At 39.4% G+C, this 21,782-nt stretch overlaps 1 protein-coding gene across 3 annotated transcripts in view; it reads left to right on the forward strand.

Annotated features, from left to right (window-relative positions):
• The window catches only part of ADAMTSL1 (ADAMTS like 1), a 394,276-nt gene that overhangs the window by 253,500 nt on the left and 118,994 nt on the right, over positions 1-21,782 (forward strand). For all 3 annotated transcript variants that reach the window (XM_074533419.1, XM_074533420.1, XM_014269810.3), the window contains 2 exons: positions 14,400-14,526; positions 20,319-20,393. In XM_074533419.1, the coding sequence (XP_074389520.1) occupies positions 14,400-14,526; positions 20,319-20,393 (202 nt within the window). The remainder of the gene's footprint in view (positions 1-14,399; positions 14,527-20,318; positions 20,394-21,782) is intronic.

A 21,782-nucleotide genomic window follows, 5' to 3' on the forward strand; every position in this document is an offset into this window, starting at 1 on the left:
GCAATCATCTCAACCTCTTGACCAAAACCCAAGGGCAAGCATCTCAAATTTCTAGATTGCCGAATGAAACAGGCTATTTTTAGTCCTGTTTTCTGTTTTCAAATCTTTGAAAAACTTGACTGGAAGCACAAAAATCTGGATGGGAAAAAGATTCAAAGCTTTTTGCATATAGTGGCCTAGGATTTACAAGCAGGCTGATTTCTGGCTTAGTCCAAATATGAAGCATACTTGTTCTCATTAAAACTTTCCCTTAGAAACAGAGTTCCCAAGCATCTGAAACAAACTCATTTGCATTCTCATGACATTCTTACTTGGAAATCTGAAGGTAACTGCACTGCTAAACTATAAACACTGATATTGTTTCTCTGTGGCTTGAGAATAGATATAATATACTAGTAGTAGTAGTGTCCCTGTGTAATTTTAGTTAAACTAACTCTTTTCTTATGCACCCTAAAATGGTAGTGTAATTTTTAATGCATAAATGACTTTATAGTTGCCATGTTCTTCAACAGTCAGTTTCTTCAACCAATTTGCCATATATTTACAATTACCGCATTATTGAGGATAACCAAAAAAAATTAAACTATGAAAGCTTATGCTGTATTCCTCACAGTGAAAAATGGGTGTTTTAAATTTAAATCAACTCAAAATATTATTGTCTCAGTGTATCCCTGTTAGCCTGTCATACCTTTGCGACAGCAGAGGTACTGCATTAAAAAATCCATAATTAGATTTGTCCTAACTATATGCTATGGGAGAGAAATTGCTTTACCATCTATCACAGCAATAGCTAGTCCTACATAAGTAGTCCAGAATGGTGAAGAGAATGAAATTGTCCGTAATAAATGGTGAGCTTCCTTTAAAAGCAATGATCTTCCATTGCTTCTATAAAGGTTATTTTAAAAGTTTTGGAAACCATAGTATTATAGAAGAACCAGTGGGGCATTCTTTCTCTGTAACATTTTTGTGAATAAACTCATTTCTGTAATTATAGAGAATGCATGTAAATTTCAGACAAGACAAAATGTGGTTTTAGAAATTATTTCTATTCATTTGCAGTAAGAGCTGCAGGCTACCACTTAGCTAAAGTGGTTGACATAATGTAAACATAATAATCATGGGTCTCAGTAGTTTGTGAGAGTTCATAATGAACCTGGAAGAAAAGCAACATTTTCATGATATGTCTCTGAAATGGCATGATTTGGGGCAGGCAACTGCATTAATATACATATGATTTGTCACAACTGCAAAAAATGAAGTCTCCTAGGATGTATATTCAGTATAAGGTCCTGAAGATTAAAAAGTGAAGTGTATTTCTTATGTAGTTTAACAGCAAGAACCAGATTCTGCACCTGGTACAGAGCAACCGTGGTTTTGTATGCAGATTGTAGAATGAGATGCAGCAGAGCAGCCCTGCAGAAAGGGACCTGTGGGTCCTGGCAAGTTGAACATGGGTCAGCAGTGCCCTGGCAGCCAGAAGGGCCAACCCTGTCCTGGGGTGCATCAGGCACAGCGTCACAGCTGGGCAAGGGAGGGGATTGTCCTGCCCTGCTCTGAGCTGGGGCAGCCTCACCTCCAGTGCTGGGGGCTGGTTTGGATGTCACAATATAAGATACTAAACTGTTAGAGAGTGTCCAAAGGGCCACAGAGATTGTGAAGGGCCTTGAGGGGAAGATGTATGAGGAGTGGCTCAGGTTACTTTTTCTGCTCAGCCTGGGAAATCTCTTTGTGGCCTTCTACATCCTCAGGAGGGGAAAAGGAAGTACCCATCTCTTCACTCACATGGCCAGTGACAGGACTTTGGGAAATGACATGAAGCTGAGTAGTAGAAGGTTTAAGTTGGACATAAGGAAAGAGATTCTTCACCCAAAGGTTGGTGGGGCATTGTAACAGCAAAGTGGTAACAGCACCAGCCTGTTTGACTTTAGGAAGCATTTGTACAATGCACTCAGGCACATGTTCTGAAATTTGGAATATCCTGCACAGGGACAGCTGTTGGACTAGATGATCCAGATGGGTCCTTTCCAACTCAGCATATTCTATGATTCTATAATAACAGGTCCTTTGTAACAGTTGCATTATGTTGAAGGTGGATGTTTTCTGGATTACTCAGAGCAAAACTACTGAAAGCAACTTTAAGTTTACCCTCCTATCGGCTTGCATTGATCCAAGTGTTATAGCAAGCAAGAAGATGTTCTTGAGATACAATGTTATACATAAAACATATCTTTATTTAATTAGGTGCAAGAGTCCTGAATTAGTAAAAGTGACGTTAAGATCAGTGTATGCTGACATAGAGCATTTTTCCCAGTAAGTCAAACAACAGTGTTAATTATCTTAACTAACCATAGGAATATATTTCTTTCTATGCAAGACTTGGGTGAACACATAGCCTATTGTGTGGTCACCAACGGATCTTCAGATTACTGAAATTAAAGGTTAGTTGTATTGCTTCTGTGTGCCTCAATACTCACTCCTGATTTAAAGGTTATGGATTTCACTCTCATTGACAAGAATGTAATTATAAAAAGGTGCAGTATTTGGAAATGTTAAGATCTCTCTCTTATATTTATCCTTTATTTTTCATACAGTTTGGAGGTTTAAGACTACCAGTACATTAGTTGCATATTTATGAGTCTTTGTTTAATTATGAGATTTTGAGCTGAAGCCTTTGTTTTGCCTGCTGGCCACTTAGTAGTATAAGTTAGAAGAGACGTCTGATTCTATTCTGGGCAAGCAAAACCAAATTTGTGTATAGAACAGGCTGTATCCCTGAATCTTTGATTCCAGGAGTATGGTTAGAGATTCTTAAAAATGTTTTTAATTTTATTTATGAAGATAGAATTTTGGAGAAGTTAATCAGTAGCTGATTCAGATATACTTCAAGGCATAGGCCAGTACCCATGACTGTGATAGCTCGGAAATCATGCAAGCTGCAAGCATTTTGCCTCTCTCCATATTATATAAACATGGATCTTTCCATGTTATGTAAATGCATTTTCCCCATGCAGAAATGTATAACTTGCCTTTTTTATTTGTGTGAAACACCTGAGAAATTAATAGGAATTAATGTCTGAACATATTTTTTTTCTCTCTGTCGTGTCACAGACCAAACAACAGCATTTCTCAAACAAAAATATGCAGAATGTTATATGTTCTAGTTCTTCATAATCTTCTTGCTCCTCCCGAAAATTTTAAATGCCTTCCTCTATGGATATCTCTGCAATTTGGGTGTCCTTTCTTTCTCCTTTTTTTAAAGAAATACAGATTACTTCTCAGATCTTTGGGTCTCATTTTGAGTTTACCTCAGCTTATAACATGCCCCTTTGGTGTACTACAACTAGCTTGAACCTCAATGCTGAAGTCAATAGAATGGTCTTTAGGGAAATAATGATTTGAAGTTCCACATTATGAAATGTCTTTATAGATAGAATTAACGGGTATACTGAGGACAACACATTTAAAACTTCCAGTTTCTAGTTTAATTTCCCCTGTTTGCAAAATAAATTCCTGTACTTCAAATCCTTTTTTATAGTTTTAAGGGTATTAAGCAATTTCTGCATGCAACAGTTGAAGATGCGAAGTTGGAGAATGATGGATTCATCCTGGCTGGATGCCAGGTACCCACCAAAGCTGCTCTCTGCGACCATGTCAGGAGAGAAATTTTAACTGAAGGCTCATGGGTTGAGATAAGGAATGCAAGACATCAGTCACTGATCTCTATCATGGGCAAAACAGACTTGGGGAAATGAGTTGAATTTATTGCCAATAAAAAATCAGAGGAAGAGAAGTAAAACAAATCTCAAAAAACATCTTCCCCCTACCTCTCCCTCCTTTCCTCTTCCTCCTCCCTGTAAGCAATAAAGGGAGATGGGGAGCAGAGGTTACAATCAGTTCATCACACATTGCTCCTGCCGCTGCTCAGGGAGAGGAAGCATTCCCCTGTTCAGTGTGGAATCTCTCCCAGGGGAGACAGTTCTCCACGAACTTCTTCAGCATAAGTCTATCTCGTGAGCTGCAGCTCTTCACAAACTGCTCCAATCTGGGTCACTTTTCACAAGGTACAGTCCTTTAGGAACAGCCTGCTCCTCCTTGTCTTTGAAATCAAGCTCATTCTTTGTTGTCACACTTCACATTATCACAGCAAAAAAAGGAGGAAATTGGCAGCAGTGAGCATGTGTGTCGGAATACTGATTTACACACTCTGTTTCATGCAGCTGAAACATTGTGTTTAATCTCTCTGAAAAGGAAGCAACATGGGTGTTTTCCTTCCTTCATTCCTTTTGCCACTTACTTCCTTCCTGTTTTAATTTTTGGATTTTTTTCTGTTTTCCTCATCCATTTCACTTCTTCCTGTAATTGTAGACCTTCCTTCCTTCCTTCCTTCCGCCACTTCCTTCCTTCCTTCTGCCACTTCCTTCCTTCCTTCCTTCCTTCCTTCCTTCCTTCCTTCCTTCCTTCCTTCCTTCCTTCCTTCCTTCCTTCCTTCCTTCCTTCCTTCCTTCCTTCCTTCCTTCCTTCCTTCCTTCCTTCCTTCCTTCCTTCCGCCACTTCCTTCCGCCACTTCCTTCCGCCACTTCCTTCCGCCACTTCCTTCCTTCCTTCCGCCACTTCCTTCCGCCACTTCCTTCCGCCACTTCCTTCCTTCCTTCCTTCCTTCCTTCCTTCCTTCCTTCCTTCCGCCACTTCCGCCACTTCCGCCACTTCCGCCACTTCCGCCACTTCCGCCACTTCCTTCCGCCACTTCCTTCCGCCACTTCCTTCCGCCACTTCCTTCCGCCACTTCCTTCCTTCCGCCACTTCCTTCCTTCCTTCCGCCACTTCCTTCCGCCACTTCCTTCCTTCCGCCACTTCCGCCACTTCCGCCACTTCCGCCACTTCCGCCACTTCCGCCACTTCCTTCCTTCCTTTTATAATTTTTAGTTTTTTTCTGTTTTCCTCACCCATTTCACTTCTTCCTGTTATTTTAGTCCTCATACTTAGTTCTCTCTCAACATAATTTTTGCCTTCTGCTTGTGTGAATTCTGAAAAATGTTCTTTTTCTTGACTCTGGCAAGGAAAAACAAGAAAGTCTTTGCTTCCTCTAATGGGTGATCAAAGATTATTCAAGGCTTTGTCTATCTCCACTACAGATGTCAGAATCTGTTTCTGTATAATACCAGATCAGGGGTAATTTTTATGGTTTTCATTAAAAATGTGGCCCAATAGTAAATTATTGTGTAGTTTCCCAAAAGCATATCCCATCAATATCATGGCCAAATCCTCACCGCATGTAAATGAGTTTTGCTTCCCTGAAGTCACAATCATGAAGAATACATTTTCAGTCCGGGTAGTCAGCGTCTTGTACTTACACAGCCAGAGTGACCCTTGTCTTCTGCTATCCTTTCAGCCTCTTCAGCCCAGGGATCCCAGGGGACCACACGTCACATTAGCTTCTGTGAAGTGTATGATTTGTGGGTTTGCTTTTTTGTTTTGATTCTGTGTTCAGTCAGTGGCTGGCGGGTTGACCTTGATGAACTTTAGAGGTCCCTTACAACCCAAACTAGTCCATGGTTCTATTTTGTGGTTCTAGATAAACCAGTACTTACACAGTCTGGTGTATGAAAATTTACTCATTGGCACAGTAAACCTGCATGGGACAGGTAAAAATAAGATTAGGTGGTCACCTCAGCAGGCTCTCGAAAGCTTACAAGCCTGCCTTGGGCCCTGACTGTCCATGTGGGATACACTTGGGATGTAGCTGCAGGAATTTGCAGCTGGACCCATGGCTGCTCCTAGTCATTCCTTAGCTTGGGATCTGATTTCTTTGCATGCCTTCCTTTCAAGTCAACTGCAGTTCTGAATGAGAGCACCAGGAGTCTATCCCACCCCATGTTAACCCCTGATCTGCATTTTTCTACCCTGCAACAATAATTGGTCTAATACTAGCAACTGTTCTTGTCATCCTTTAGCAGTGGTAACTAGGAGGATTGTGTGCTGATTTTCACAAGATCCCTTTTTTCTACACGTAGGCGTTATCTAACTGTGAAAACTCTGAGACAGGAACTTCCAGTAGGAGATTTTTTACCTGTGTTTCTGTCTTTCACTCACACAGAAAGACTGAAAGTGTTGTTATTTGCCTGTTTGATGGCAAGGTAGAGAAATGAACAGCCTTTGTTTTATTAATTCTCTACAAACAAGCTTCATTTTGGTTTCCACCAACCTGTATTGTTTTAGAAGTGGTTTGTCCCCCAGGACAACTTCCAGTAATAATCTTTTTCTTCTGCCAAGACTATGACAGAAATCAGATCGTGTAAAGGAAATTATTTATGGAAAAATATATCAAGGTATTTACATAGTGCTGGGATTTCAGTCTTGTGTAGTTCAGCTATTTCTACCTCCTGTTTGTAACCTTTTTTTTTTGATATAGTCCTTTGAAACCTAGATGTCTTCTGCAGAGATAATATTTCAGAATCTACTGAATTCTTGATTTGTTGTTCATATGTTTTGAACCTATGTCGAGCTGAATGACTGAATGGCCATTTGAATATTTTGCAGGTAGTAAATCATAATTTTGTTCTGTTGTTGATGAATTTCAGTTTTTCTGAGGCAAAAGAGATAGCTTTTCCCCTATTGTGACATGTTTCCAGCGCACAGAAAGCAGTGAGGTGGAGAACCATGATTCATAAGAGTAGCAGCCAAATGGTTAAATTGCTCATCATGCCAGGTAGGAACAGTTTTGTGGTAGAGAGTGGAAGGGAAATGAGATTATTTTTTGGGTGTGAAAGAATCCTCAGTTGCACTATTAGTAACCCCCTGCCCTGAGTTAGCAATTTTTTACTTTCTGGACAAACAGAGGTTAGCACCTCCTCAGAGATGCGTTGTTCTAGTCTTTTAGCAGAAACAACAAGTGCTGACCAGCTTATCTACTGCTCACATGTCTCTGACCAGCAGCACTCACAGCAGCTCCCTTAGCTGGTGGCAGAGGGAGAAACAATGTCATTTGGAGGCTTGACAATAATGAGAAATTTAAAAGGGCAGCTTGGAGACTTCTAAGGGTTCTCTTTTAGTTACCAGGAAGTAATCTCTGTTCACGTATTTCTTCAGCACGCCTAAAAGCCTGACTTGTTTCAGTGGTGCAGTGGCGTTATTGCTGTAGGGAATGGCAAGAGGTCTGCAATGGCAGGGCAGTTTTGAGAGTCCTCAGCAAAACAGGTTTGTGGTTCTCACTGAAGACCTTGTCAAGGGGTCCAGTTACTGTGAAGACACAGGACAGGTGTTTTGCAGGCGTTTGAAATGGCTTCCTTTGTCATCCTAAATGTGTTCTAGGGCCTGCATGCATTCCTCTTACGCACGGAGCAGCAGCATGGAGTACCATATAGACTAGCTAAGCTGTTTCAGCAGTAGCCTGGGAGCAAGTAGCCTCTCTCAAGTATTTGAACTGTGGAAGATATCCGTTCCTTGATAACACCGATTATGTGACTGCTGAAGCACCAGAAAATCTGTGCTGGCACTGGTATAACAAACTTCTGCAGCTGGATCCCCATTGATCCGGCCAACAGAGGATCAGCTCCTGCCAACAAAAGCAGCCTGTACAGCCCCACAGAAGAGAGCTCAGAATAGCAATTTCAAGCATGTCATGAAGTCACCAGAGCTTACAAAGAATTGCAGTCACATGTTATGTGTCACAAGTGTCAATTAAATGCTTTTTCAATTGGTGTTTCATGTTCTAGGAGAAAAGGATAGGCCCAGCAGGCAGAATTTACTCTTGGTTTCTCAATGACATGGCTACCAAGAAGCTGAGGGAGAGCTACCCTGATGAATTTTTTTCTTAGATTGGCATTTGCAATCATTTTCTGATGTAGTGTTTTAATATTCTTCAAAAACTGATAAATCTTCCCCCCCGGAACTGCTAGATATCCAGACAATAGATGTCATTCTTCTGGAGAAAAGCAAGTATTTCAGTGATGATCTGCTAAAGAGCACTAGCTAAAAAAAAACAAAGTTAGGGCATTCTTTTCTCCTTCTTCAAGAAATACACAAGCATGTAAGGACAGAGGAGAAACTAATTTTTACTCCAACTCAATGTGGATATGTAAACCTAAATACAGTGAAAACCAAAGTGTAAATAAATGGTAAGCGAATATGAATAATCACAGAAGCTTCTTTTCTTCCTATTTTTGCCTGTTTATAAACTCTTGGAAGTTAGCTCTGTTTAAATGTTGCCTTTTACACAGCAGCAGCCTCTGGATTTCTGTATCATCAGAGAATGAATTACAGAGAGCTGTGTTCATATATCTGTGGACTCTCCTATGGTGGTCCACACAAAAAAATGGGTTGGTTAAAAATGACTAAACCTGAAGAAAATCAGTCTTTTTTTTTTTTATCATGGAAGATTCCTCCTAATTAATTTGCATGTAACAAGTTAACTTTTCCCCACCCAAGACTTTAGAGCATCTGTAATCCTTATTTAGACATGCCAGCTTTAAAATTAGTTTAATTTCTATTTGTTAAATCAAGGGTAGCTTCAGAGCAATTTTATATTTCTTTTTCCCTGAGAGAAAATTAAGAAATATAAATTTCTCTAGAGTTCCTTCTGCTGGTGGGTGTTTGCTGTTTGCTTCTAGAGCTTTGGCTGAACCATTGATTCTCAATGTATTGTTGGTATTTTCCCAACACCTGTGTTGATATTGCTGTTCTGGTTGAGTGAGGCTACATAAGGGTCTTTGTTTAAATATATTAATAGCAGAGAGCTCTGGCTACCTGAAAATGATGGGACAGGTACCAAGCAGGATCTGCAGATTGGTTGCAGTGGATTAGTGGTAGATAAGGCAGCCAGCAGCAACAAATCTACAGTTTGGCCAGCCATGTTTCATGTGTTGGGAGGTGTATCTTAGCCACTTCAATGACTGTATTTAACAATTGGGGTACTTTTGTAACTGAAGTTTCTGTAACTGAAGTTTCTTTCACACTGCCTGAACAGTTGCAAGGTATGTTTCTCTCGAATACCAAGCAAGTACACTGATTGCCACTGGTCCTGCTGTTACCAGCATAGTTACTAATTATCTTGCCATTGTGAAAATCATCTTATGGTCTTTGATGATAGTTGGAACTCCACCAGAATTCCTAAGGACCTGAGGGAGTTGTGCCTCGTGCCTGGTGCTGGTCAAGAATGCCTGTGACAGGATAATGTCATGAGGCTTTGCCAGGAAAATGCTGGGGCTCTGAAATGTCATCTCAGAGGCGTCGGTGCACTGAAGGGCAGATAGCTCATCAGCAGAAGCTGCAAGTCCTCCTGTCACAGACACCAACGCAGATCCAATTTGCTGTACAGGCTCAAGCTTGTTCTCTCCCCAGTAATTTGAAGATTAGAGCAGCTCTTCATGCTGATTCTGTAAAACAGGATTTTGAACCCAGTTGAAATGATGGCTCTGATCCAAAACCTTTTTCAACTGAGCAGTAACAATCCACACAAGTCCCACATTGAGTCCCACATTAGTATCTATGTGAAGGGCAACTTTGTTTTTCTCAGATTCTCAGAACTTTTTGCGTTTGAACTGCAGACATGCCCCTTGAAAAACAGAGAGATTTATTTATAATTGCCTGGATTTGCAAGCTTGCTTTATTACATTATTTCCTGCCTAGGATTTCTTAATACTGAATAGAAATTATTATGAAAACTTCTTACTTTAGGGCATTTCCAGACTAGCAGGGCTGGAGCAGAACCTGTCATTGCTGGTCCAGTTTTATTTCTGGAAAAATCTGCTAAACTGAGCCAGAGTTCAAGTCCACAAGGGGAACACATGCACTTATAACACTCATGCACGCACTCAGTGGTTAGTTCCAACTCCTGTTGTTGGACTTTTAGCCTGATGCCTTTAAATGACATGCAAACAGTTGATCTGATAAGTTGATAGCCATCTCTTTTCTTGCAGCATCCTGTAAAAATTATTTCGCTGTGTGTCTCAGAGTCAGGAATATCCTTATTTTTGTTTTGTCAGCCTGTGAGCTGTGAAGTGGAGTAAGGGGGGAGGTTTGGGGGAAAGACAGGGGGGAGAGTCAAACTCAGCACGAAGTCTGGGACTTCAGCCTAAAATATAATATGGAATCTTTACCTCTGAGCAGAGCTGTGGAACCTTATGCCAGAAAACAATACAGGCTTGGCCAACTAGGGATTAGCTGTTATTATTCTGGCTTTTTCTTGCTAGACTTTCTATGCTAAATCCATAAGGAGAATAAAAAGTCAGCTCACTTTAAAGGTGATGAAGAAGGTCTGGGCAGGCAGTTGGTACTCGCCTGTGATTTCCTCACTCTGGTACTACATGGCTGACATTTTCCATATACTGAGAGACATCCAGAGCTCTGCAAAATCTGCCTTTACTGCTTTAAGGGCATTTAATTGCAATAGTAATGAGTTTCATAGGAGCACCTTTAGAAACACATAAGAGCTTCATCCAAAATTTATCAAACTTATATAAATACATGTTCTTGATTTTAATGGAGTTTGGATTAGATAGTCAGGGAACTTAATGGAGCTGCTTCTGACATTTTGTGCAGTAACAATGTGCGGTTCAAGCCTCTGACCGCACTTCAGCAACTTGAAACTCAAAAGATTTCAGTGTGGAAAGTCTGTACTTCATTACCCCGCTTTAAGGGGAGGAAGCTTAACAGGTAATAGAAATGAGTATGAAAACTGCTTACTTCAGAACATTTCCAAGCACAGTTTGTTGTAGTAATCCATTTTCCTTTCTAGTGGGGGCTTCCTTCCCAGACCTTTATGAATTGAAAAAGACTTCATCTCCCTAAACCCCCCAGGATATATTGAGATCAGAACTAGAATGCATTGGAAAGGGAAGTTTCTATTCCACAGAAACTTCGTTATTTCATCATTAGATCCAGCTTCAAACCAAGGAGTTTCAAAGCTTTTCAGAGTGAAATACTCACTAGACTTCTGATTTTCAAATGTCCCCCAAACCATTACTCTGAGCTGTATATGGGAGTTCCTTGGCTTACCATGCTGATGAAGCAGTGCCTTCCATGGTGCTTACTTCCATGATGAGGTCCTCAACCACCTCTCGTCAGGTGAATATGCCCACAGGTCAGTGTTTTGGCGACTTTTCTAGTTCTGCAGACCAAGTCAGTCTACTTTTCTTGGTAGCTGGCCTCTCCTAGTGTCTTGCATCTTCAACGTCTCTGATTATGGCCATTTTAAAACCATCCCTCTTTGTTTTGTTCACGTTATGGGTGGATGCTGAAAGAAGAAACCCTTGTTAACCCTTTGCAGATTTTTGGCAAGTGGTGACATATTTTCACCCATTCCATAACCTTTTTCAATGAATTCTCTGCAGCCTTGATGGACAGTGAAAATAATGCTGTGGAAATGACATGTTCTTAACTCATCCAAATTTCTGTTTCTTCCACTCAGAGGCAAAAGATATTGCTCTCATGAGCTGTATATTTTTTTTAGGAGCACTTTAATATTTCCTTGTGTGATCTTTTGCTGTCACAAAAGTCCAGCCTGCAAAATGTTTTCATGTAAGAGCTACTAAAACCTTATGTAAGAGATCTGGAGTAGTGTTTTTCATATTAAAGCATCAGTGACTCCATTTCAAATACTAGCAGTCTTTCTAGTGCATGTAACCTTCAAAAGATGGAAAAATTCCCCTAAGTAATGGGAAGAGGAAGAGGGAAGGAGAAGGAGAAGGAAAAGGTGAAGGAGAAGGAAAAAAGAATAAATTTGGGGATATTTTTTATTTCAGGCATTGGTTAATCACTCATAATTTTTTTAAATTAAAATATTCCATATTCCCAGAGCTCTGCATATCTATTTAGACAGATAATCTAACACAGTAAAGAAAAGACCTCTGCAGAGACCTTGGGAACAAATAGGAAATTCATTTAATTTCATCAAAACTTTTAATTGCATAAAGTTATCTGAGACACAGCCAAATACAGTAAGGTTAATATACATTTTGTACATACCACAGAAATTTTAGAAATCACAAAGGTGATTCACTTTGCTTATACTTCCATTTGAAACACAGCATTTTAACAGAAGAAATATTTTTATGCTGTACTGGTAATGGCTGTCCAACTCAAAAAAAGAAACAAACCATAATTTAACTTCCTTTCGCACCTGAGATTTTCCTGGTGGTTTCCTCCACAAGTTGTGACCTAGCTCCAGATTGCTCAGTTTATAAATTAACTTTAATCGGGTATAGCCTATGGCAACGTGAGCTGATGATTCATAAAGTTAAAAATGCTTTAAAGTAGTAAATGCTGGGATTTTTTTTAATTGGTTACATCATACCTGGATTTAAAATCCTGCCAATTTCCTATCCAAACAGTTCGCATATTCTTTTCAAAATAGGCAAAGGCATAAAGATATGTGTGCCACTCTAAACTGCACTTTTCAGCAGATATGAAATGGAATTCTGACCTTCCTTCTGTTATCTTGGCTCCTCAACAGGACCCTTTTTGCTGTGGGTACTAGTAATCTCTAATGCACTAGAAGGAGAATCTGGTTTGTAGGCAGTGGCATACAGTTTTCAGATCATGCAAATGATCCTTTTTACCCTCTTTTCTACACCGTGGCAGTCATGGAAGTTAAAGCATACCAGTCTGCATATATCAAAGATAGTTATGCTCCTGTAGGAAAATTCTAGAAAAAAAATAGATGGAAATCTTACACAGTACTATGGATACAGTTTGTATATCTGTATTTGGAAGTTTTGTATGGAGCAATCACAGTGAAGATAGGCTTATGTTTGCTTCTGTTTTCTAACCATTATTTGTCATGATGTTTCTAATTTGTTAAAATGTCTCTTGCAGTCTTGGTATGGCTAGCTTTTCAAGGAAATGTATCATTTTTGTGACTGTTGCTTCTTGAGGCTTCATTAATTCCCTTAGAGGGATCATAATATAATGTGTAAGCATAGGAGGCTTGACCCAGTTCTGACCTGGAAGAAGTAGGTAAAATCAAACAAATTTGATGATAGCTTTCATCAAGCTTGAATCTATAATGATTTAAATTAAATTAATTATATTGTCAATATGACATAATCAAGGAAACAGCTATTCTGCAGCTACTAAAATAATGATGTTAGAAATGGGAATTGAATTGCTAAAGGAAAATACTGTTTTTTAAAGACTGCATTTTCATAGACAAATGAAGAGCAAGTGTCAAACCCTGAAGTTTACCTCACCCTAGCAAAGATGTGTAATTCTGCACACTCAGCATTGCACAAATAAGAAATATTAGTCTATGAATGTTTTAATGCACAAGTTACACATACAGCCTTTATGAGTCTTGATGATAAGTGCCCTGTTTGCTCTCATCATTTTCTGGTTCTCAGATTTATCTAAAACTCAGAAATGCAGGAAAAATTAAAGCTAAAAACCACTTTCTTTAAAATTATATGTACATGCTGTTTGCCTAAGAGCCTTAGCACAACCTCATTAGAAGTTATAGACAATTATTTGTTCATTACTTACTCTGAATGCCAGAATGCTAGAAGGCCTTTAATTTTCTAGTACTTACAAAGGTAATTATAACATTGCAAGGACTTTCTTAATTTCTTAGATTTCTATTATTTATGTGAAAAATTCATAACTTGTAAGTAAAACTTAAAAGTTCAAACAAAAGGCTTGCATTAACACTGTGTTAAACAGATAGTCCATTAATTAATTTTAAATGTACTTAATTATAAATTACTATTTGATTCTTCTCAGAATAACAAGGTTTTTGCAAACTGAGAAACCTAGTTTATCTGTTCAACTCTCAAAATTTTTAACTAAACAATTTGCATGTAGGAAAAACCCAGTTTAAGAGCAGGTAGTTATATTTATGCAATGACTCTCAATTCTTTTGTTGCAACCATTCCAGCCTTCTTTATCAGATCTTTTGCAATGTCTGAACACAGGCACTGACAGTGTGGGATGGGATTATTGTCAAACATAATTAAAACCACATGGCTTTCCCAGCTGCATAGCAGGTAAAATTTCAGAGCTGTGTTGCTATTGATCCATGCTGCTCTTCACTTTTATCTATCAGTCTGCTTCCTATCTGTCTTTTTATCTGTTTCAGGCATTTTTCTTTGTGAAACTCTAAGAAGAGAAATTTCTGACAGGACTCTGACCAAGAAATGTCCACAATGCCCTAAAATAACAACCTCCAACACTACTCTTTTCTTTCTCTGAACTGCAAAAGCCATTGAGTACTAACTAACCTGTTCCCTATCTCTCACCTGACTTCAGTGCACACTGCCAGCCAGATTTGCTCATCCTCTTTGATTGCTAAGGTACTTTATGGCCCTCTAGAGATGTTAAGAGAGAAATTTAGAGTAATTAGTTGCAGAGATGGATTGAGCAGTCAGTCGGTAAGTGCTCACGTTGAACTGCACATCTTTCTTTCTTGCCAGATTGTTGGCTGTGACCACCAGCTGGGAAGTGCTGTCAAGGAAGATAACTGTGGGGTCTGCAATGGAGATGGGTCCACCTGCCGGCTGGTTCGAGGCCAGTATAAGTCCCAGCTCTCTGCAAGTAAACGTAAGCTGTTTCTTCTGGTAGAGTGCCACCTTCCCCTTTTAGTGAAGTTTTCATTTTCTGCAGGCTAGATTTCACCCCACTCTTTCTTGGGTACCTGAGTAATCGTGTTCAGCCTAGTTGTCCCCACAGGTGCTTGCCTCTTCAGTTAAAGCAGCCTTGCTCAGACTGCTGGTCAGGTTATGGGGGTGGACAGAGGCTTGTGGAAAGGTGTCCATCAGCACATTGCCCATCTCACCTAGCTAGTTGCTTGTGAAGAGCAGGAGAGCAGGAGGAGGTGGCTCTATTGGCTGGCTGTGCACAGGACTTAGTGCACCCTGCTCTGGACAGAATGGTTTCTGTTGCTCTACAGCAGAGGGAAACCCTGAGGGGCTGGTGCTGCCAGCCTGGCAGACTGCTGTCTCCAAGGCCTCGTAGCATCACGTGTGTCTGCATGCTCTGCATGGTGCCCAGTTCTCCAGGGACCTGAGGAGCCAAAGTTGTCAGAAAGTGCCGACACAGGCTTGAGAGAGATGTCTACAGAAAAACATGGCCTTTCCTCCATGCTGACCCAGCTTACCTGAGAGTGGTAAAGTAGCGTTAGTGTCCCTCAGTGAGGGGGTTAGTTTATTCTGAACCCCAGACAGACTTTTTTCAATCTGTTTATAGCACCACAGATAGAGCCATTAAACTTTTAGGATGGGAGATAGGGTCTGTTCTGTCAGTTTGAAGGAAGGATTGAAAAGTATGTGTATTTGCATGTCTATGTAGACACACCTAAGGAATCACATGTGCTAGCCTGAAAACCTCCAGCCTTAGAGTTTAATCATACCAGTCCTACCATTCTGGAGCAGCTTTGCAATTGATGAATAGCACATGACTTTAAAGATTCAAATAGCAGTGTAATATCTGTTGATGACAGTGTGTGTATACTGGTGGGTTTTGCAACAGGGAAAGCTGCTTTTTACAAAAGCTTCTCTCAGTCAAAGAGTAACTGCATTGGTGTGGAGCATATATAGTGTATATGGAGCTATGGCACCCAGAGCAGCTGATAGCGCAGTGCAGGTGTGGCTCTGTGTTTGCTGAGGGAAGGGAAGGGAAGGGAAGGGAAGGGAAGGGAAGGGAAGGGAAGGGAAGGGAAGGGAAGGGAAGGGAAGGGAAGGGAAGGGAAGGGAAGGGAAGGGAAGGGAAGGGAAGGGAAGGGAAGGGAAGGGAAGGGAAGGGAAGGGAAGGGAAGGGAAGGGAAGGGAAACTATTTTGTGTGAAGGAAAGAAAGGAATAATCCTCATAAGAGGATTCTGAAGCAGAATTGTACTTTAGAGGACAAAGGAAATAATTCACAAAGATTTAGGAATGGAATTTCACCTCGTTGTTAAGTTATTTTACAATGAGCAGGAACAGATTTGGAAATTTGAGTAATAGTGTTTGTGAATTGTTTTTGGCAAATGTCTTTTCCTGTAGGAGCAATTAATTTTTTTTTTCTAGTTGCTTTGTAAAAAGGTGCTCATCTCTTCTCTACTGAGGATAAAGTCACTAATATATGCACAGAAATAAATGTTAGTAAAACACAGTAACCAATTTCTAATGGTTTCCTATTAAATGTAAAGAATGTTATATAGGTAATAGAGCAGATGACAGAGAGCACAATCTTAGACTCAGATAAATGTGAAAAAAAGTTAGAGAATGGATTTCTCAGACACATTTGCCTGTATGTAATTGTTATGCAGAGCTAAGAAAATTGTAGATTCTGTGTGCAGTCTGTATAATGTGGCATTATTTCCTTCCCTGCTGTAAACATACACGTTTTTATGCAATACTGTGAACTTTGAATCTATGAATAGTAAGTCTTTTTATAAATTGGGTTTTTAAAAATCTTAACCAGTTACGAATCCCCTTCACATGTGTGAATTAATATGATTTCTTTTTTATGTGGTTGACTTCAAAATTATTTATGTAAATGTTGTGGAAATTCGAGATTTTAAATGTTGAAATTGTTTCAAAAATCTATTGTGTTCATTTTCTGCATTTATCTTCCCCAGCTCTCTTGGCACTTCATCTGTGTCAGGATCTTGCTTATTTGTCGCTATAAACATAAATACACAGGCAAATCTGCGATCAGGGCCTTATTAGTTTTATTTATTCAGTCATTTAAATGACTGGATTCACTAGTTGATAGCTAAATTTCAAGTTATCTTTATGAAATGGTCCTGGTTTTCTGGAATTATGTCTGTTTTATCTGTGGTTTAAACAAGGGATTAAAAGACAGACTGCATTAGAAAAAGCATTAGAAAAATCAAAGAGTAAATGTACATCAGTGACTAGAAATCTGGCCTCGCTTGGGAGTTCTGCTTCTCTAAGAATAGCATTCAATCTTGAGGACTGTTCTAGGGGTTGGACAGTTGACCTTTACTCCAGAGCTGTCCCAATAGTTTCTGAAGCTGTTTATATCTCAAAACCATTCCAAACACAGTCTTGAGCTCATCACACTAAAGCAATTTTCTCTTGGTGCTCACATCTGGTTCCCTTTTCCCTGTTGTTTATATCATGTAAAGGCATAAGAGAAAGAAATTCATAGAGCTTTTAAACACTTAGCATTTCCTACAGAAACAGCTTCTCCACTATTTATAGGGGTAGTGCACAAGTCCCAGTGGCTTCAGAGACAGAAACATAGTCGGGCAGGGTGTAGTGTGATGCTGAATTCTAACCTACATTTTTAAGAAAAAGAAAGCGCGTGTGTCTATGCTTTTGTAAGACCAATAATAATAAAACTACAAAAACCTTCATTCGTTTCAGAAATGTTTTTTATTCTTAGGTGGCTTGGGTAGTTCTTTAGAAGTCTGCAGAAAATACATCTTTCTCTTTTTTATTTAGTATCTTCTTTAGGGAACTCTGTATGTCCTTTCTGTGAAGAGATGATGTGTTTAAGCAGGCTTCTCTGTATCCACCAAGAAGATAGAGAGTTGGTTCCATAAGTTGTGAATGCATTCTGCTGATCACCTAATGCAAAGCTGGTATTTCTCTAAACAAGATTGACATCTACTAGCAAAGTAGAGTAGTTTATAAGCAACTTGTAGAAATTAAAATGCTATCTAGATATTCACCTAATTACTCTTGTTATGGCTGTCAAAAATATATGTGGTTCCAGATTCCACTGAATATCAGTAGTAATTGGGAGATAGAAAAAAACTCCATTTTTCATCATGAGAGCTGACAAACCATTTGTCCAAAATCCAAATTAAAAATCCAAAACTAGAAGAAGCTTATTTCTTATGGGAATCTGAGTTATGTACATGATATTTAACTATTGCCTAAAACCTTGAATTTTCTTCTCAGCCCTGAGCCACTGTCCTCTCAGTTATCTGGGACCTTCCTTTGCTTCCCTATGCACAGTCTCCAGAGAAAACCAACCACCTGTTAAAGCATTTTGTGTCTTTTCCACACAGCTGCTCAACAATCTGTCTCTCTGCTTATTGTTGGGAAGAGCTGTGACTAAATGTTAGCCTGTTTAGTTTCACATCTCCTCACAGGAAATGTCTCCTCCTTATCACTGTTAACCTCAGGAAATTATCCTTCAATCCCCACTGCTTCTGCTTTGTGAAAGCAGGAAGAACTGTGATAAGCATAAATCCCACTGAGCTTTGCATTTCACAAAAAGCGTGCTAGGATTTCAAATGGAGAGCAACTTCAAGATCAGGTGAAATACAGTCCTAGGAATAATCTGGGGCAGGAGATGCAGGCTGAGAATGTAAGCTCACATGGGCTTTAAACTGTCCAGGTTTTCTGTGACATGTCAGTGAGTTGTAAATCTGCAGCACAGAGTGTTTAACTGAGGCAGTCAGATATAATACTGGCATGGGACTGTCTTTAAATAAGGCTTGCATAAAGGCCATTCATATTAGGGGTTTTTAAATTGAAGTTACTGTTTTTCCAAACTCAGTCAAAAAAATGCTGTATATGCACAGCAAAATGATGTGTCATACTCACCTATGTTGTTCCCCAAAATGAATAAAATAATTTATCCTACTGGGTATCTTGAATCTGAATGCTAGAATGGTACCAATAAGGCAATATTAGAATATAAGGATTTAATTATTTTTTTAGAAGTAGAATCTTTGCCTTTCCAAATAGAAAATTTGAGTTATGTATTGATATGAAAGATTCCTAGCTTTATTAATCAGTGGTGTATCAGAGATGTGAATGAGCAAAACGTGTTGAGTTTATGCCCAGTTACAAAAGACTTAGACACTGAAATTTTGGATAGTTTGAGAAAATATATCAAATCAGAACTTGAAAATGGGACATGGTTCAGAAGCACCTGAAAATTTGAATGGTCTTAATGTCCACACAACTTTTGTGGCACTTAAAGAGACTGCTTACATTTCTGTCTCACTTCTGGGGTGGTAAGAGGCAACAAAGTATGAGTATTTCATCCCATAAAACTTTGAAATATGAGTGTCAAGAATTCCTATGCTGCATTAGAGAATTTAAAATTTAAAAGGGTTCTAGTTCACAGGTTTTGAGATATTATGGGTTTGGAGGAATTAATGTATTGCTTAAAAGTTCCTGTTTCTGGTAGTGTTTCCCCTCTCTGTTGGCTCTCTACTTTTGATATAAAATGACAACATCAACCACTATTTTGCTTTTAAGTGACAATCCTGATTTAACTGGGTTCCAAGAGTTTTCCCAGTTAGGTCTGGGCAGAAGTGTAAGACCCCAACTCATATATTTGAATGAAAGATAAAACATTTTTATTGGCAGAGTTGACCTCACCTAAAAAACACTGTTTGGAGAGCAGATCTGTAGGTCCTGCTAGAAGGCATTTCATAACATAGATAAGAGCAGTTCTAATGAAGAAATAGTGAGAGTTTTTCCTTTCACATCTACCACCTTCTCACTCCCCAGAAAAATCCTTTTCAGCATGCATACCTTTTCCTTCCCAACTTCCAGTTACATGGGAAGAAGGCAGAAAGGACAGGGAAGGGTGAATGAAATGTGCTGGTTAGTCCAGGTCAGCATTCTCTGGGCAGACCGCTTCATAACCCAAATATAACATTTTGTGTCATCTTTCTGTGTTTTTGTGTCTCCCTTCAGGACATTACTGGGGTTACTGCCTCTTTAGAAATGCTGACCTAACTAATTTTCACAGCTGCATGTGACCTATATGTTAATTCACATCACGGTTTAAATGCAGTTGGCAAAGTTCCCAAGGGATTCAGAGGAGCAAGATTCTTCTTTAAGGCCTATTTACATGACAGGGCTTCTGCTTTTCCAGGGGCTTTCTGCTTGCAGTGTAGAAAGAGAAGCAGAATTATAGCCTTTATGATCATTAAAATAAGAGGTGTGAAAGGGGTACCTGAGAACAGTAGGAGACCATCACATATCATGGACGGGATCATGGAGAAGCTGTGGGGTTTAAGTGGGAAAATATCAAGTGAGAAATGGGAAAGCTATTCTGGTTAAATATCAGAATAAGCTTATGCTCCTCTACTTTACCACAAACACTGATTCAAAATATTTGAGAGTTTTAAGTGGATTTGTGATGAAATAGAAACTTATTAGTTACTTATGAAAACCATAAATAGTTGTGAAAGAGTTGGGAATAAATAAAATGAACAGGTTTGGATTCTTCCAAGCAGAAGGTTCTTACTACATTTAACAAGTTCCTTTTCCAGATTTTTAGTAGGAAGTCTTGGCATTTTTAATTGGTCCTAAGGTTTTTCTTTTGACTGCCTTGTAAACACCTCTTTCAATGCTTATTTTAAAACAGATGGGAATTTCCTTGTTTATTTACTCCATGTGTTTTTGCATTCCCACAGTGGATGATACAGTGGTTGCTATTCCCTATGGAAGTAGACAAATTCGCCTCGTGCTGAAAGGACCTGATCATTTATGTAAGTAGAAGGAGTTGGTGTACCCTTGTTTAAGAGAGCCTTGGTAACCTGCAGTGCTCTGTTTACACTGTGGTGTCTGGTTTCCCTATCTCAGATTACTGATTTCATCACACAGATGAGTCCTGCTCTCAGAAGTTTTCCTCAGACCCAGTTATCTCAGTGGTACACTCTTTTCAAAGCAGACCTTGGCCAACAGTGCAGAATTCTTCGGCCTCCCATAATTTTTTGGTCATTTCTGTTTGCTTATGCTTTGGCTGGCTCACTTGGTGTCAAGTGATTTTGTTTAAAATTAATAAAGTACATACCACTGAGTGAAAAAATATTGAGAACAGTAAAGTATCAGCTTCCCGCAGCTCAGCTCAGCCACCAAGCTGCTCATGACATTAACACATTTCTGTTATGATCTTTTTCTCTCCCCTGGATACACATATGCATTCACACCATGTGTGTGCACATGCACACACACACAAAATCTCACTCTAAAGATCTGAAACCGCATACAAAAATATAACCGTGTTCTTTAGCAGTGATATTGCTCCAAGGAGTTAAGACCACTGAGTTCTGCTAGCCCATCATTTGGCTATAACACTTCCCTGCTTCATCTGTGTATCCCAGCAGCTGTATATCCCTCTTTCCTGGAAGGAGTCTCAGGATATTGAGAATATTCTGCTAGAGCTGAAGGCAAATCCATTTGTTCAACGAATAGAAGATCCTGGCACCCCTCTCTCTCATCTTCCAGTGCAGTAGCTGCTCACAAGCTACTTCCTTTCTTATCAGCAGGAAATTAATATTAGAGTATTAGTAAATAGGATTTACTGTCAGAATAAAAACCCAGTCTGTACTGCTTGACCTCTCAGTAGCACAAATTGTGGTAAGATAAGTCAGGCTACCCTTTCCCTTTTCCAAAAGTCTTTAGGAATTTTCTGCCATACAGACCATTTACGTCTTCTGTGTTTGTCAGTGTAGGTACAAATATGAGTGTCAGCAAAGATGTGAAACACCAAATCATTTCACTGCCTTCATATTTTCTTTCACCTCACAATTGTATACACGATATCAAAATAAGTGATGGTTTACTGGGGCTGTACTATGGCTCCCTCCTTGTGTTAAGAAAACACTGAGTTCTTCAGATTTAAAGCTGTGCATAAAGACCAGCAAATTACAGGTTATAGACCAAGCAAAAAATTTATTAAGTTTTTGTTAAAAGTGCAAATGCTGCCTGTACCTCAACTTTAAGCAGCCCTTTGTGTATTCCTGAGCTGCTCCAGTATGGCTGATATTATTTTCCCAGTACATGACATGCACTCTTCCTTTCTCTCTTGTCTTCTTTTCTAATATAGATATTCTCTTCCAAGGTAGAAAATTTTGTCCTTTTGTTATTGTTTCAGT

The sequence above is a fragment of the Zonotrichia albicollis genome, chromosome Z (assembly GCF_047830755.1).
Source record: "Zonotrichia albicollis isolate bZonAlb1 chromosome Z, bZonAlb1.hap1, whole genome shotgun sequence".
NCBI lineage: Eukaryota > Metazoa > Chordata > Aves > Passeriformes > Passerellidae > Zonotrichia > Zonotrichia albicollis.